Below are 15,741 nucleotides of genomic sequence, written 5' to 3' on the forward strand. Positions count from 1 at the left end.
CCCTGACAGGCACCGGGCGGACTCCAAGCGTCCTCCAATGACAGCCGACCACGCACAATAACCAGCCAATCAACTCCTTCCTCGCACAGCGTGTCGCTGTCACTACTGGCCAATAGGCTTCCTCCATGTACGGCGCCGAGCGCCAGGAGCGTGTCTCGCTGTGATTGGCTGAGGTGCCCGGCGTTCTCCGCACAATAGGTGAACGCAGATTTCTGGAGAGAGGAAATGACTGGTGGGAGGAGTCACAGTGCAGGGAGTGGGAGGAGTGTCGCCCGGAAGTGCTGCCGGGGCGGCAGTAGTGTGGTTTACCATAGTTACATGGCGGCTGCGGTTGCTATGGGGATAAGGCGCCTGCCTGTGTGTGACAGTGGCGTTCACTGGAGTCACAGGTGGCAGCGGAGAGGGACGCGGAGGTCGTGAGCTGTGAATGCGCCGGTAGGATATAGGCTTCTCTGTAATCATGAGCGGCCCTAATGTCTGACCGAGGAGCCCCACTATACATCCGGGTTTACGTGAATGGGTAGAGCCCAGTCTGCACACAATGCAGTGTTATGGTGGGCACCGGAGTCTGCAGCCAGAAGCCAGAGATGCCCCCTACAGTGGCCCCAGTCTGTGGGGGGGGGTCTTCATGCGCACCTGACAAATTTGCAACAAATACAAAAGTTACATTTTTACCTCTAAAATGTCCTGTTTCCAGCACCCGATGTGCTGCCCCACATGTCATCAGGACTGACTGTCAGGGCTGAGAAGGGAGGAGCGCTCTTTGGCTTTTGGAGCACAGACTTTGCTAGAATAGTTTACAGGCGGCATTTGTGAAACCCTGAAGGTACCAGAACGGCAGAAAAATCCCAAAGTGACCCCATTGTAGAACCTGCACCTCTCAATGAATTCTTCTATGGCTGCAGTGACTATTTTGTAACATCCACGCCAGGCTTTTTTTTTTTGCTGGAGAATTGCAAATATGGCAGTTTAGTGCCCATACCCTGTGCCCCCATAAGGTGTAGAGCCCCTATACACTGTAGATCCCCAATACATTGTGCTCAGCTGTGCTTCTGGTGATACGCACCCCATAAATTGTTAAAAGGAACCTGTCATCAGGTTTGGCCAATATAAGATGCGGCCATCGCCTCTCAGGGCTTATCAACAGCATTCTATAATGCTGTAGATAAGCCCCCGGTCCGACCTGAAAGATAAGAAAAATAACTTTTATTATACTCACCCGGGGTCGGTCCAGTCCGATGGGTGTCGCAGGTCCGGGTCCGGTGCCTCCCATCTTCTTGCGATGCCGCCCTCCTGCTTGCTTCATGGCTCCCCGGCATCGCGCTCCTGCACAGGCGTACTTATCTGTCCTATTGAGGTCAGAGGAAACTACTGTAGTGCAAAGCACTGGGTCTCTCTGACCTTTCCCGGCACATGCGCACTGTGGACCCAAACCCATGACACGCTTCAGACCGGACCACCCCCAGCTATAGATAAGCCCTGAAAGGCAGCGGCCTTTAAATGCTCTCTCCCCACTACAATAATGTCAGACATGTGGCCCCCTCCTGTGGTTTTGGCACAGGTGGGACTCAGAAGGAGGTGGGGGAGACATTTGGATTTGAAGCGCAGAACTCACTTGATTTTATTTGCGGGGCAGAAGCCATGTCGCTTTTCCAGAGTCTCTGTTTTACCAGGAACGTGGGAACCCCCTATAGTTCCAGTGACAGATGACGGACCCGAGTGGGTGGTTTTTTTTCTGACGGATAAATTACATTTTTTAGTGGTAGAATATAAGTGCTGGGATCACTTTCTTGTGTTCTAAGCTAAGCACTTACATCAGGGTTTCCTTGTAATTCTCACAAAAATGCGAGATTCAGAGGAAACCCCCAACGGAGGAGACCTCACCTATTGTGAATGGTAGATCCATCAGCGTATAGAAGTGTTTCCTGTCATTTTAATAATTTTTAATTGCTATTTTTTTATATTGTGTTTCTTATAAAGATAATGATATTAAAAGGAAAAAAAATGCGTACATTAAAAAGAAATATGTGCAACACATACGGTATACCTGATTTTTTCCAATAGTTCATTTTCTGATAACACGGTCCCTTAGCCAGTTTCTCTCTAATTACCCACTTTTACATGTTTTCCTTGCCATCACACCAGGGGCACAGGGTGGTCCGCTTTTCCGTTACCCTACGTGACCTCTGCATCACAAATAGCAGCCCAGCTCTTCCCAAATATTCCCCTTACACTTCTCGATCAAAACTAAAGCAATTAAAGAGGTTCCTTGTTTTGGTAAAAAAGTTCTAAAATATATAATAAGTTACTATTACCCATGTAGTTTAGTACCTGAATACCATAAAAAGTGATATTTTTTTATCTTTACCCTTTCACCCTTCAGCTCTGCTTCTTTACCTCGTAACCTGGGGAGAGTGAGTAAAGCAGAGTTTGTATATGTAATATATACTTACATTGTAATGTCTTCACATCCTGTTCCATCCAGATGTCTCCGGATCCCAGAATTCCAAGTGGCGGAAGTTCACCGACCGCCATATTGGGACACCCAAGTGGTGGGTGTCTCAATATGCAAACTGCTGGTGGTACCAGCCTCTGCGCGGTACCACCAGTGGAACACCGTCGCACCCCACACACACACAGGAGGAGCGCATGCACAGTTTTAATGTGACCGCCACTATCTGCACAAAGATGGCGGCGGTCTGATTTACTGCGCCTGCGCGAATTCCACGCAGGCGCTGTGAATCATTCGGTTGATCCCAGCGGCAAATGCGCAATGTGTCTACAGGTAGAGGAAGCCGGTCACATTAAAGGGATTTTCCCACAAACAAAAGTTCATTTTAAAAATTGTCTGTGTCTGACCGTGTACGGAGCATACCACATCTCCTGGACAGGGGAAGAAGCAAAAGACAATACTGACATTACAGCAGGGGATCACAGAGGATTCATTTTGTGAGGTAAAATATTTCACTGACTGTTTTTAAACAATATTTTACCTCACAAAATGTATCCTCTGCCATTTCCTGCTGTAACGTCAGTATTGTCTTTTGCTTCCTCCCCTGGTCAGGAGCTGTGGTATGTTCTGTACACGGTCAGACACAGACAATTTTTAAAATGAGCAGTTGGTTGCTTAAACTAGGAAACGGTGAGCTGTGAAACGAACACAACCTTGGATATGATGTCATAGAAATTCCTCCTGACCTGCTGTGCACTGACTGTTTAGTGATGGGGTACACAGGTCAAAGAAGAGATGACAGCAGATGGAGGAGAGAGAAAGCGCACAGGGGTGAGAGAGACAGAGCACAGGGGGGAGACAACTCAAACGGGACAGCACATGAGGGGAAGACACAGCACAGGATGGAGAGAGACAGCAGACAAGGGGGATAGCACATGGGGTAGACAGGTCAAAGGAGAGAGCACAGACGGGAGAAGTCAGCACATGGGGAAAGAGAGAGTGGATAGGTGGGTGAGCACATGGGGGAGGGAGAGATTCTCAACACTGCAAAGCCTGCCCCCATCGTGACATTACCGCCCTCCCGATGCGATAGCATTGGGCCTCCATCTAGTTTAAAATAATCTGCAACTGGGTAAAAGGGGGGTGTTCTGAGACAAGAGTATAGGAGTAACCCCGGCACACTAATAACATGAAAGTAAAGTCTTCTCAACGACAGTCTTTAATTGTTGTGATTTTATTGATTGTGAAAAAAAAGGGTGGTGTTACAATCCAACGTTTCAGCTCTACATCTCGAGCTTTCATCAGGGATATGACTAGATCCTTGGTTTTGAGGTGTGTGTATAAGTGGTATAGGTTTGCCTTTGTAATCCAGCTGCTGGAACGGTACCTATAGTAACCACGATGTGTAGGGTCAGCACGTGACTCCCGTCCTTGTGTCCTAAATCTAGTCAGGTGTGGAGGAGGCCTCCTCCACACCTGACTAGATTTAGGACACAAGGACGGGAGTCACGTGCTGACCCTACACATCGTGGTTACTATAGGTACCGTTCCAGCAGCTGGATTACAAAGGCAAACCTATACCACTTATACACACACCTCAAAACCAAGGATCTAGTCATATCCCTGATGAAAGCTCGAGATGTAGAGCTGAAACGTTGGATTGTAACACCACCCTTTTTTGGATTGTAACACCACCCTTTTTTTTCACAATCAATAAAATCACAACAATTAAAGACTGTCGTTGAGAAGACTTTACTTTCATGTTATTAGTGTGCCGGGGTTACTCCTATACTTTAGTCTTGTTTTTTCCCAGAGCACCTAAGTTGGGGTTTGAGCCTGTCATATCTACTTTATTTCTGAGACCAGAGACCTCCTTTCATGCCTCATTTGCAAAATTCTGTATTTATTTTACTCATTTATATAGCACCATTAATTCCACAGCACTTTACCGACATTATCGGCACTGTCCCCATTGGTGCTGACAATCTAAATACCCTATATCGGTATGTTTTCGGAGTGTGGGAGGAAACCAGAGGAAAATTAAAATGCTGATTTCTTGCGAATGCAGCAACAGATAGAAAATATAACTGTGTCGATTGATTGAGCTTTGAAAAACCCGTATATATGTGGTTTGGAGGTCTGGTCTGATCTTCTGACAGATTGCCTCTCAATGTGTTTGCATACAAATATGTTTGAGTCCCGGCGGCTGCTTGTCTCGTGGCTGTTAGACAGTCGCAACACATGCAAGGATTACCTCTGTGTTAGGCAATCCCTGCATGTATTTTGGCTGTCGAACAGCCGCGGAGACTCAAACATATTCTTCGCGTCACACAGCACACCTTATCCCAGCATGTTCGCTCAGCACTAGTAATCTACAGAAATAGGGTCTCTTTTGTCACTTCTGCACCTCCTATATCTATTCTACTGACCCCACAATTGCAGATCATACATACTTTTTTTTTTCCTGTTACTAAATGTTAGATTTATAATTTAATTCCTAAGCTGTCATCTTCAATCTTCTTTATTATTTACAGCAGATGTTTAGCTGGACTCCCACCAAATGTGTAATAGGCGGCAGGACATAGCAAAGCATTTACCTTATATATCTCACCCCAGTATGAATGTAAACTTTTTTTTTTACAGTTTTCTTTAGGCAATGAAGAAAAACGTGGAAAAAGACTCTTTCCAAAGCTCTAGTTATTTGAACCAATCATCTCAGTCGTAAGCACATACCATGCCAACGCATACCCCAAAGAATGATCATCGGTATTATTTTACCAGCAGACCACCTATCCACCCATATGTGTGCTCAACGCCAAGAGATTTTATAGAAGAGAGAAATTATTTGGCTGAAACAATATTCCCTCAGCTTGACCACCTCTGTCTCACCCGTGGGACTTCATTTAAACCTGTGGATCTCAAGTGGCAAACAGAAAGAAGATCTAATGTGGATTTCAGGTCTCACGTACATCATCATATAGCACAGCAGCAGTTAAAGTTGTGTTTGGATTATATTAACAGTTCATCTCCCTTTCTCATATGCATACTTGGTCATACCTATGGAGACTTTGTACAAGAGAGCCAGATCCGAGCATCCACTGGTTCTGCTGGTCTATCAGATGAGGATGGTCTATCGGAAATAGAGAAGAATCTTCTTGTGGCAGCTAATGGGGGTTACCCATGGGTACTGGAAGGAATTAACAAGACATGTAGTGTTATAGAACTTCAAGTTATTCAAGCTTTATTTTTAAAAGACCCTCAGTCTCAATACTTCTACTTCAGAGACTATCAGTATGTAGAAGACAAATTGCAGCAAGCTGATGAGAAAGACAAGTGGAGGATTTTATCATCTTTTGCAAGTGAAAATGAATTGGAAGAATTAAGGATATGGGAACTTAAAGCCAGCATTGTTGACCAAGGGTTACCCGTGAGGTTTTTTAAGACAAAAGAAGAGCTTGGTTCTTTGGTTCTTAAAGATTGGTGTGATGTCATTGAGAAGCTATATCCCCTCAGCACCATACCTATAAATATAGGTCAGTCGGATATGTATTTCATATGCAAATAATATGCTACTGTTGTTTCCTAAGACATTTGATATGTCATAGTGACATGTCAAAAGTTTTGACCTTTGGGTGTCCCATTGATCACTGAAATGAAGTAGAAACTCTTCTCCAGCTTTGAGCTCATGAGAGTCAACCACTATATCCATAGAGAGGCTTATAAAAGTCTATTACCATTGAAGTGATAGTGATATTAATCCTCAGCAAAGGGAAGAGACAAAAAAAAGAAAAGAGGTAGTTAACTAAGTTGTACTAAGTGGCTTTTAAATAAGTTGAGTTAAAGAACAGGAGTTGAAAGCAGTAGTAAAGTCCTACAAGTACTCAATTTTTTTTCTAATTTTTATTATTTACTGTTTTTGCGTAACTAGAGGGAGTGGAAAGGGTCGCAAGAAAAGGAAAGCCACTCTTGGTTCTGTACTTCAAAGCAAAAGTGCCAAGTTGAGTGATGAGGCAAGAAAGTCAGTCTCAGAAATGACAACCCTTGTGTATACTACATATCCTAATGGCTGGAAGAACAGCCCAGGTAGTAGCCATTAGTATGGTAATGTAGGTAGGATAGTTGGTGGCTATAGAAGATTTTATAATTAGCAAGATGAATAGAATTAATTGTCGCCAATACCGCCTCAACTAAATAATTTGCTTATTCCCTGGTCCAATTGGAATTGGTAGGTAAATCACTTGGAGGGGAGTTGTTGATGAACCAGCTGTTGTGGTGCCGGGGGACCAGTGACAGAAAAAGTGGTAGATGGCTGATTCTAAAGAATCATTTTAACGTATGAGGCTGCAAGCTGAAGGTAGTATTCTCTGAAATGTTGCATATGCCAAGCGCAACTGAGGAAAGACAGTGAGAGCATAGGGAGTTAAGGAGATTGTCCAATACTATGATATTGGTGACCTATCCTTGTTTCACTTACATTTTGATCACCTCCATGTTACACAATGACTTCATTTAAACCTTTTGATCTCAAGAGGCAAACAGATAAATAGATCTAAAAATGTATATTTCAAGTTAAGTTGTGTTTGGATTACATTAAAGGGGTTACCCGGGACTCTTATTCTTTTTGCATATGGGGCTAAGAACCTTCAGACAGGTAATTGCTAACTACCTACCTGTTTAGCTTGGCAACGATTCCTGCTGCCTCAGAGTCATCACACACCGCTCATGCCGGTGATTCCCCTGCTTCAGCTGACGTAGTATCGAAAGAGAAGTTTCTGCACTGCTCTGTTGACGGGGCATCTATGCTGATATAAGCACGCAGATTGACATCCGGTTCCCTACTACCTAACAGTGGGGAGCCATCTGTCAATCAGCATGACATTGGCAGTAATTCCCCGTCACCAGAACAGACTGGAAGAGAAGCTGCTGCTCTGTTAGCGAGAAGTGAAATGACGTAAGGAAATTGCTGTCTGAGCTGGCAGAGATTGTCCCCAAGCAGAACAGTTACCCGTATATACTCGAGTATAAGCCTACCCGAGTATAAGCTGAGGCATCTAATTTTGCCACGGAAAACTGGGTAAGCTTATTGACTCGAGTATAAGCCGGGTATGCATTGTCCCCTCATCCCTGTCCTGGTGTGCATGACTCTCCCTTCCCTGTCCTGGTATGCATGGCTCCCCCATCGCTGTCCTGGTATGTATGGCTCCCCGATCCCTGTCATTGTATGCATGGCTCCCCGATCCTTGTCCTGCTGTGCATGGCTCCCTGGTCCTTGTCCTGCTATGCATGGCTCCCCTGTCCTTGTCCTGCTATGCGTGGCTCGCAGGTACCTGTCCTGCTATGCATGGCTCCCCTGTCCTTGTCCTGTTATGCATGGCTCCCTTGTCCAAGTCCTGCTATGCATGGCTCTCAGGTCCCTTTCCTGCTATGCATGGCTCCCCGGTCCTTGTACTGCTGTGCATGGCTCCCCTGTTCTTGTCCTGCTATGCATGGCTCCCCTGTCCTTGTCCTGCTATGCATGGCTCCCCGGTCCCTGTCCTGCTATGCATGGCTCGCAGGTCCCTGTCCTGCTATGCATGGCTCCCCTGTCCTGCTATGCAAGGCTCCCCTGTCCTTGTTCTGCTATGCATGGCTCCCTGGTCCTTGTCCTGCTGTGCATGGCTCCCCTGTTCTTGTCCTGCTATGCATGGCTCCCCCATCTCGTCGTGGTGTGCATGGCTCCCCTGTCCTTGTCCTGCTATGCATGGCTTGCAGGTCCCTGTCCTGCTATGCATGGCTCTCCTGTCATTGTCCTGCTATGCATGGCTCTCCGTCCTTGTCCTGCTGTGCATGGCTTCCTGGTCCTTGTCCTGTTATGCATGGCTCCCTGGTCCTTGTCCTGCTATGCATGGCTCCCCTGTCCTTGTCCTGCTATGCATGGCTCCCATGTCCTTGTCCTGCTATGCATGGCTTGCAGGTCCCTGTCTTGCTATGCATGGCTCCCCGGTCCTTGTCCTGCCATGCATGGCTCCCCTGTTCTTGTCCTGCTCTGCATGGCTCCCCTGTCCTTGTCCTGCTCTGCATGGCTCCCCTGTCCTTGTCCTGCTATGCATGGCTCCCCTGTCCTTGTCCTGCTATGCATGGCTCTGCTGCCCTTGTCCTGCTATGCATGGCTCCCCTGTCCTTGTCCTGCTATGCATGGCTCCCCGGTTCCTGTCCTGCTATGCATGGTTCCCCCATCCCGTCCTGGTATGCATGGCTCCTTATCTCCTATCCTACTCACCCACCAGCGTGCCCTGCAGCGTCTCGGTGGTCCCGGCGGCTTTGCAGCATCTCCATGGTTCTGGCTTCCAGCAGCTCTTCCGGCGCCGCACCTGGTGCCGCTCCTTTAAGTAATGAATATGTGCTCCATGCCTATGGGAAGTGGAGAAGCGTGCATATTCATTACCTTAATGAGCGGCAGTTTTTTTCTTTTTTAATAAATTTGCAAAAATGTCTACATTTCTGTTTTTTTCAGTCAAGATGGGGTGCAGAGTGTACATTAATGAGAAAAAAATGAACTTTTTTGAATTTACCAAATGGCTGCAATGAAACAAAGAGTGAAAAATTGAAATGGCTCTGAATATTTTCCATACCCACTGTATATGCATACTTGTTTATAACTATGAAACGATTGCATAACAGAGCCATGTCCAAGCATCCACTAGGTCTGCTGATCTATCACGTTATTAGCATCTGTAAGGACACAGTGCGCAGAATATTGCAGCTCCATCACACTGTTTGGTGGTCTCTGTCAGGTAATGCACAGCAGGTTGTGACATCACACTCGGCTCAGCTACCTCTAGATGGCAAGCTGCATGGTTGCATAATGCATCCATACAGCTTGTCATCCAGCAGAGACACTAAGCAGCGGACCCGAAACTCATTCACTTGAATGGGGGGCCTGACAATACAGTGTTTGACATGCTGTAATGTGCATGACAGAGCGGCAATCTCCGCTTCTGATCGGCAGTGAAACTATCTCCGATGGTCAGAGAGAGTTCCCACACTGTCACAAAACACCATGAGCGCTCAGCTGTGATTGGATGTATAAAGTATACCTCCGGTCACTGGTATCAGCTGATGGGACAACCGCTCCCATCAGCCAACACCTGCTGCCGCTAATAACAGTGAGAGCAGGAGCGGCTGATGGGAGTATTCGTCAGCCACTCCTGCTCTGTAAATAAATAATAAAAAAAATCTGTGTGGGTTCCCCTATATTTTTGATAGCCAGGCAAAATCCACAGCTGGTGGCTGCAACCCTCAGCTGTCAGCGTTAGCAAGGCTGGTTATCAAGAATAGAGGGGTCTCCACGCAGTTTGTTTAATTATTTAAATATATAATTAAAAAAAAACGGGTTAGACAGCTGGGTGCTGGTATTCTCAGGCTAGTAAGGGGCCATGGATATTGCCCTCCCCAGCCTAACAATTGAAACCTGCAGCCACCCAGCTAAGGCACATCTATTAAATGCACCAATTGTTGCGCTTTGCCCATCTCTTCCCACTTGCCCTGTAGTGATGGCAAGTGGAGTTCATGTTTGTGGGGTTGATGTCACCTTTGTATTGTCCAGTGACATCAAGCTCACGGCATAGTAATGGAGAGGTATCTTACAGACACCTCTCCATTACTAATCCTATATATATATAGTAAATAAACATACAGGAAGTATAAAGTCCTTTACTTCAAATAAAACAAAACACATTTTAACTTTTTTTTAAAAAATAACAAACACAGTTATACTCACCTAACGCCTAATTCCACCGAAGCCCTCATCTTATGCAATAAAGCAAAAATAAAAAGCAACATACCTCACCTGTTCTTCGTTCTGTCCCACGCTGTAAACCATATCTGAGGATTAATATTTTCAACCTGGGCGATACCAAGATGCGACCATCCAGGCTGAAAACTGGTGAATGAGATGCAAGTGCAGCCTCAGTGACTAGCGGTGACGTCATCGAGGTTACCTCCAGTCACTGAAGCTGCTTTCCCAGCAGGGCTGAACTGCGGTGACCTCGGTGAGATCCCCGCTAGCCCCGTGAGAAAGTCGCACGGTGCAAAGACGAGTTCACCGAAGTTCACCTGGAGAATTTCACTGCAGCGAATTTGAACTGTGGTGAACTCGCCTCTGCACCGTGCAACTTTCTCACGGTGCTAGCGGAGATCTCACAGAGGTCACCGCAGTTCAGCCCGGCTGGCAACGCAGCCTCAGTGACATCACCCGCTAGTCACTGATGCTGCGCTCACAGCAGCTCATACACCAGTGATTCTCAGCCTGGATGGTTGCATCTTGGCACAGTCCAGGTTGAAAACTGTTAATCCCCTAGACATGGATTACAGCGTGGGACAGAACGACGGAGAGGTGAGGCATATTGTTGTTTTTTATTTTAATTCTCTTGCAGGAGACAATGGCGTCAGTGGAATGGGTGAGGTCGTAAGTATGGTATAATTAAGATTTATTAAAAGAGTCTTTGACATTCAATTAACCCCTTTCTGCCATGTGACGTACTATCCCGTCCATGTACCCTAGGACTTAATTCCCAGGGACGGGATAGTAAGTCACAGCGATCAGCGGCGCCCACGTCAAACGATCGCGGTGTACCGGGGGTTAAAGGGAAGCATCGGCAGGGAGGGGGCTCCATCCCTGCAGGTCCCCGAATCCAAGATGGCGACGGGGACCTTCGGGGGCCTGCAGGGAGCTGGCTTCCTCAGTGTCTGCAAAGCGCAGGCACGAGGAGGCCTTGGGCAGTGCCTGTGACAGATCGCTGATCTGTCACATCTGTGATATGACAGATCAGCGATCTGTCACATGACAGTTATGTCCCCCCTGGGACAATGTAATAAAGTAAAAAAAAAAAAAAAAGTATAAAAATAATTTAAAAAAAAAATCGCTAAATAAATAAAAAAAAAATTCCCTAATAAATTCATTTTTTGGAAATAAAAAAAACAAAACAATAAAAGCCCTATAAAACTGTCCCTTTAGTTAACCCAAAAAAAACTAAGCAAAAAATAATGATTTATTATCATACCGCCGAACAAAAAGTGCAATAACGCGCAATCAAAAAGACGCATATAAATATCCATGGTACCGCTGAAAACGTCATCTTGTCCCGCAAAAACGAGCCGCCCATACAGCATCATCAGCAAAAAATAAAAAAGTTATAGCTCGTAGAATAAAGCGATGCAAAAATAATTTACTGACCCGAAGAATAAAAGGGCTTTATCAATTTTACCGCAGGCGGAACGGTGTAAACGCACCCCCCCAAAAGAAATTCATGAAACGCTGGTTTTTGTTCATTCTGCGTCCCAAAAATCGGAATAAAAAGCGATCAAAAGATGTCACGTGCTCGAAAATGATACCAATAAAAACGTCAACTCGTCCCGCAAAAAATAAGACCTCACATGACTCGGTGGGTCAAAATATGGAAAAATTATAGCTCTCAATATGTGGTGATGCAAAAACTATTTTTACAATAAAAAGCGTCTTTTAGCGTGTGACAGCTGCCAAACATAAAAACCCGCTATAAATAGTAAATCAAACCCCCCGTTATCACCCCCTTAGTTAGGGAAAAATAATAAAATTTAAAAAAATGTATTTCCATTTTCCCATTAGGGCTAGGGTTAGGGCTAGAGATAGGGCTGAGATTAGGGTTAGAGGTGTGTTGGGGTTAGGGTTGGAGTTATAATTGGGGGGTTTCCACTGTTTGGGCACATCCGGTGCTCTCCAAATGCAACATGGCGTCTGATCTCAATTCCAGCCAATTCTGCGTTGAAAAAGTCAAACGGTGCTCCTTCCCTTCCAAGCTCTGCCATGCGCCCAAACAGTGTTTTAAGTCCACATATAGGGTATCAGCCTACTCAGGACAAATTGCAAAACAACCTTTGGGGTCCAATTTCTCCTGTTACCCTTAGGAAAATAAAAAATTGGGGGCAAAAATATCATTTTTGTGGAAAAAAAATTATTTTTTTATTTTCACGCCCAGGCGTTATAAACTTCTGTGAAGCACTTGGGGGTTCAAAGTGCTCACCACACATCTAGATAAGTTCCTTGGGGGGTCTAGTTTCCAAAATGGGGTCACTTGTGGGGAGTTTCAATAGTTTAGGTACATCAGGGGCTCTCCAAACGCACATGACACCCACAGACCATTCCATCAAAGTTTGCATTCCAGAACGTCACTACTTCCCTTCCGAGCCCCGTTGTGTGCCCATACAGTAGTTTTCTCCCACATATGAGGTATCAGCGTACTCAGGACAAATTGGAAAACAACTTTTGGGGTCCATTTTCTCCTGATACCCTTGGGAAAATGAAAAAATTGAGGACTAAATGATCATGTTTGTGGAAAAAATATGATTTCTTTTTTCATGCCAGGGCATTATAAACTTCTGTGAAGCCCTTGGGGGTTCAAAGTGCTCACCACACATCTAGATAAGTTCCTTAGGGGGTCTAGTTTCCAAAATGGTGTCATTTGTGGGGGGTTTCCACTGTTTAGGTACATTAGGGGCTCTCCAAAGGCAACATGACACCCGCAGAGCATTCCATCAAAGTCTGCATTCCAAAACGTCACTACTTCCCTTCCGAGCCCCGTTGTGTGCCCATACAGTAGTTTTCTCCCACATATGAGGTATCAGCGTACTCAGGACAAATTGGACAACAACTTTTGGGGTCCAATTTCTCCTGTCACCCTTGGGAAAATAAAAAAAATGGGGACTAAAAGATCATGTTTGTTGAAAAAATACGATTTTTTAATTGTACTGCTGTACGTTATAAACTTCTGTGAAACCCTTGTGGGTTCAAAGTTCTCACCACATATCTAGATAAGTTCCTTGGGGGGTCTAGTTTCCAAAATGGGGTCACTTGTGGGGAGTTTCCACTGTTTAGGTACATCAGGGGTTCTCCAAACGTGACATAGCGTCCGATCTGAATTCCTGCCAATTTTGCATTGAAAAAGTCAAACGGCGCTCCTTCCCTTCTGAGCACTGCCATGCGCCGAAACAGTGGTTCCCCCCACATATCAGGTATCAGCGTACTCAGGACAAACTGCACAATAACTTTTGCAGTCCAATTTCTCCTGTTACCCTTGGTAAAATAAAAAAAATTGGACCTGAAGTAATTTTTTTTGTGAAAAAAAGTTAAATGTTCATTTTTTTTTTAAATATTCAAAAAATTCCTGTGACGCACCTAAAGGTTAATAAACTTCTTGAATGTGGTTTTGAGCACCTTAAGGGGTGCAGTTTTTAGAATGGTGTCAATTTTGGGTATTTTCTATCATATAGACCCCTCAAAGTGGCTTCAAATGTGATGTGGTCCGTAAAAATAAAATGGTGTTGCAAAAATGAGAAATCGCTGGTCAACTTTTAACCCTTACAACTTCGTAACAAAAAAACATTTTGGTTCCAAAATTGTGATGATGTAAAGTAAACATGTGGGAAATGTTACTTATTAAGTTTTTTGTGTGCCATATCTCTGTGATTTAAGGGCATAAAAATTCAAAGTTGGAAAATTGCGAAATTTTAAAATTTTTGCCAAATTTCCGTTTTTTTCACAAATAAATGCAAGTTATATGAATGAAATTTTACCACTAACATGAAGTACAATATGTCACGAGAAAACAATGTCAGAATCACCGGGATCCATGGAAGCGTTCCAGAGTTATGACCTCATAAAGGGACAGTGGTCAGAATTGTAAAAATTGGCCCGGTCGTGAACGCGCAAACCATCCTTGGGGGTTAAGGGGTTAACCGCTTAACGACCAAGCCATTTTGTAGGTTAAAGACCAGGCCTTAAAGGGGTTGTCCGGGCTTTTCACATAATCTCAGTACATATTTGGGCTGTAGAATTATGACAATAAGTAATTTACTTTCTGTCACTAGTTTGCACGGTTTTCTAGATATTCTGAACAGAACGTCCAAGGGGGGGGGGGTGTTATGGCATTGAAATGAGAACTAGTCGTAACCTCCTACTCTACTCCAAACATGCACTGAGATTATGTGAAAAGCCCGGACAACCCCTTTAATTTTGAAATCGGACCACTGTCACTTTATGTGGTTATAACTCTGGAACGCTTCAACGTATCCCGCTGATTCTGAGAGTGCTTTTTCATGACATATTGTACTTCATGTTAGTGGTAAAGTTTCTTCAATATGACTTGCGTTTATTTATGAAAAAAAATGGAAATATGGCGAAAATTTTTAACATTTTGCAATTTTCAAACTTTTAATTTTTATGCCCTTAAATCAGAGAGATATGTCACAAAAAATAGTTAATAAATAACATTTCCCACATGTCTGCTTTACATCAGCACAATTTTGGAACCAACATTTTTTTTTCTTAGGAAGGTATAAGGGTTAGAAGTTGACCAGCGATTTCTCATTTTTCCAACAAAATTTACAAAACCATTTTTTTTAGGGACCACCTCACAATTTTTTTATTTTGTCAAGGGTATCAGGAGAAAATGAACCCCAAATTTTTTGTGTGCAATTTCTCCTGAGTACACCGATACCCCATGTGTGGAGGAAGAGCACTCTTTAGGCGCATGGCAGTGCTCAGAAGGGAAGGAGCATCATTTGAGATTTTGAATTTCAAATTGGCTGGAATCGAGAGTGGACCCCATGTCGCGTTTGGAGAGCCCCTGATGTACCTAGACAGTGGAAACACAAAATAAAGAAGGATTTTTCCAGCGTCTCCAGGAGATAAAATAATAATTGCTTTATTGAGAATATAAAATCTTCTTACCATCAGGTAAAAACGACATAAAGAGGCGTATGAAGGGGAGCAATTTCCTACGCGTTTCACCCTAAGAGGGCTTAATCATAGAATGCCTCTTTATGTCGTTTTTACCTGATGGTAAGAAGATTTTATATTCTCAATAAAGCAATTATTATTTTATCTCCTGGAGACGCTGGAAAAATCCTTCTTTATTTTGTGCATGCACTATACACCCGGGTCAGGGTGTTTCCGTGTGTCGGAGGTGTGATAAGGAGTGAAGAGGGGTGAGCTGAATACTTCTCGTTTGTGCATTAGACAGTGGAAACCCCCCACAAGTGACCCCATTTTGGAAACTAGACCCCCCAAGGAACTTATCTAAATGTATGTTGAGCACTTTGAACCCCCAAGGGCTTCACAGAAGGTTATAACGTAGAGCCGTAAAATTAAATAATCATATTTTTTCCACAAAAATGATCTTCAATGAGCTATAATTTTTCCATATTTCGGCCGACAGAGTCATGTGCAGGCTTGATTTTTGCGGGAAGAGCTGACGTTTTTATTGGTACCATTT

At 44.4% G+C, this 15,741-nt stretch overlaps 1 protein-coding gene across 3 annotated transcripts in view; it reads left to right on the plus strand.

Annotated features, from left to right (window-relative positions):
• Window positions 1–74: 74 nt before the first annotated feature.
• LOC141088918 (putative tetratricopeptide repeat protein 41) overlaps window positions 75–15,741 on the plus strand; it is a 146,274-nt gene continuing 130,607 nt past the window's right edge. Inside the window, exons 1-2 of one of the 3 annotated variants that reach the window (XM_073575153.1) lie at window positions 75–198; window positions 5,096–5,985. In XM_073575153.1, coding sequence (XP_073431254.1) covers window positions 5,187–5,985 — 799 coding nt within the window. In that variant the 5' untranslated portion in view covers window positions 75–198; window positions 5,096–5,186. Of the gene's footprint in view, window positions 199–237; window positions 436–5,095; window positions 5,986–15,741 lie in introns of those variants that run through there. The other 2 variants (XM_073575154.1, XM_073575152.1) reach the window with 2 other exon arrangements.

The sequence above is a fragment of the Dendrobates tinctorius genome, unplaced genomic scaffold (genome assembly GCF_039654945.1).
Source record: "Dendrobates tinctorius isolate UK_male_01 unplaced genomic scaffold, ASM3965494v1 ptg000043l, whole genome shotgun sequence".
Classification (NCBI taxonomy): Eukaryota; Metazoa; Chordata; class Amphibia; order Anura; family Dendrobatidae; genus Dendrobates; species Dendrobates tinctorius.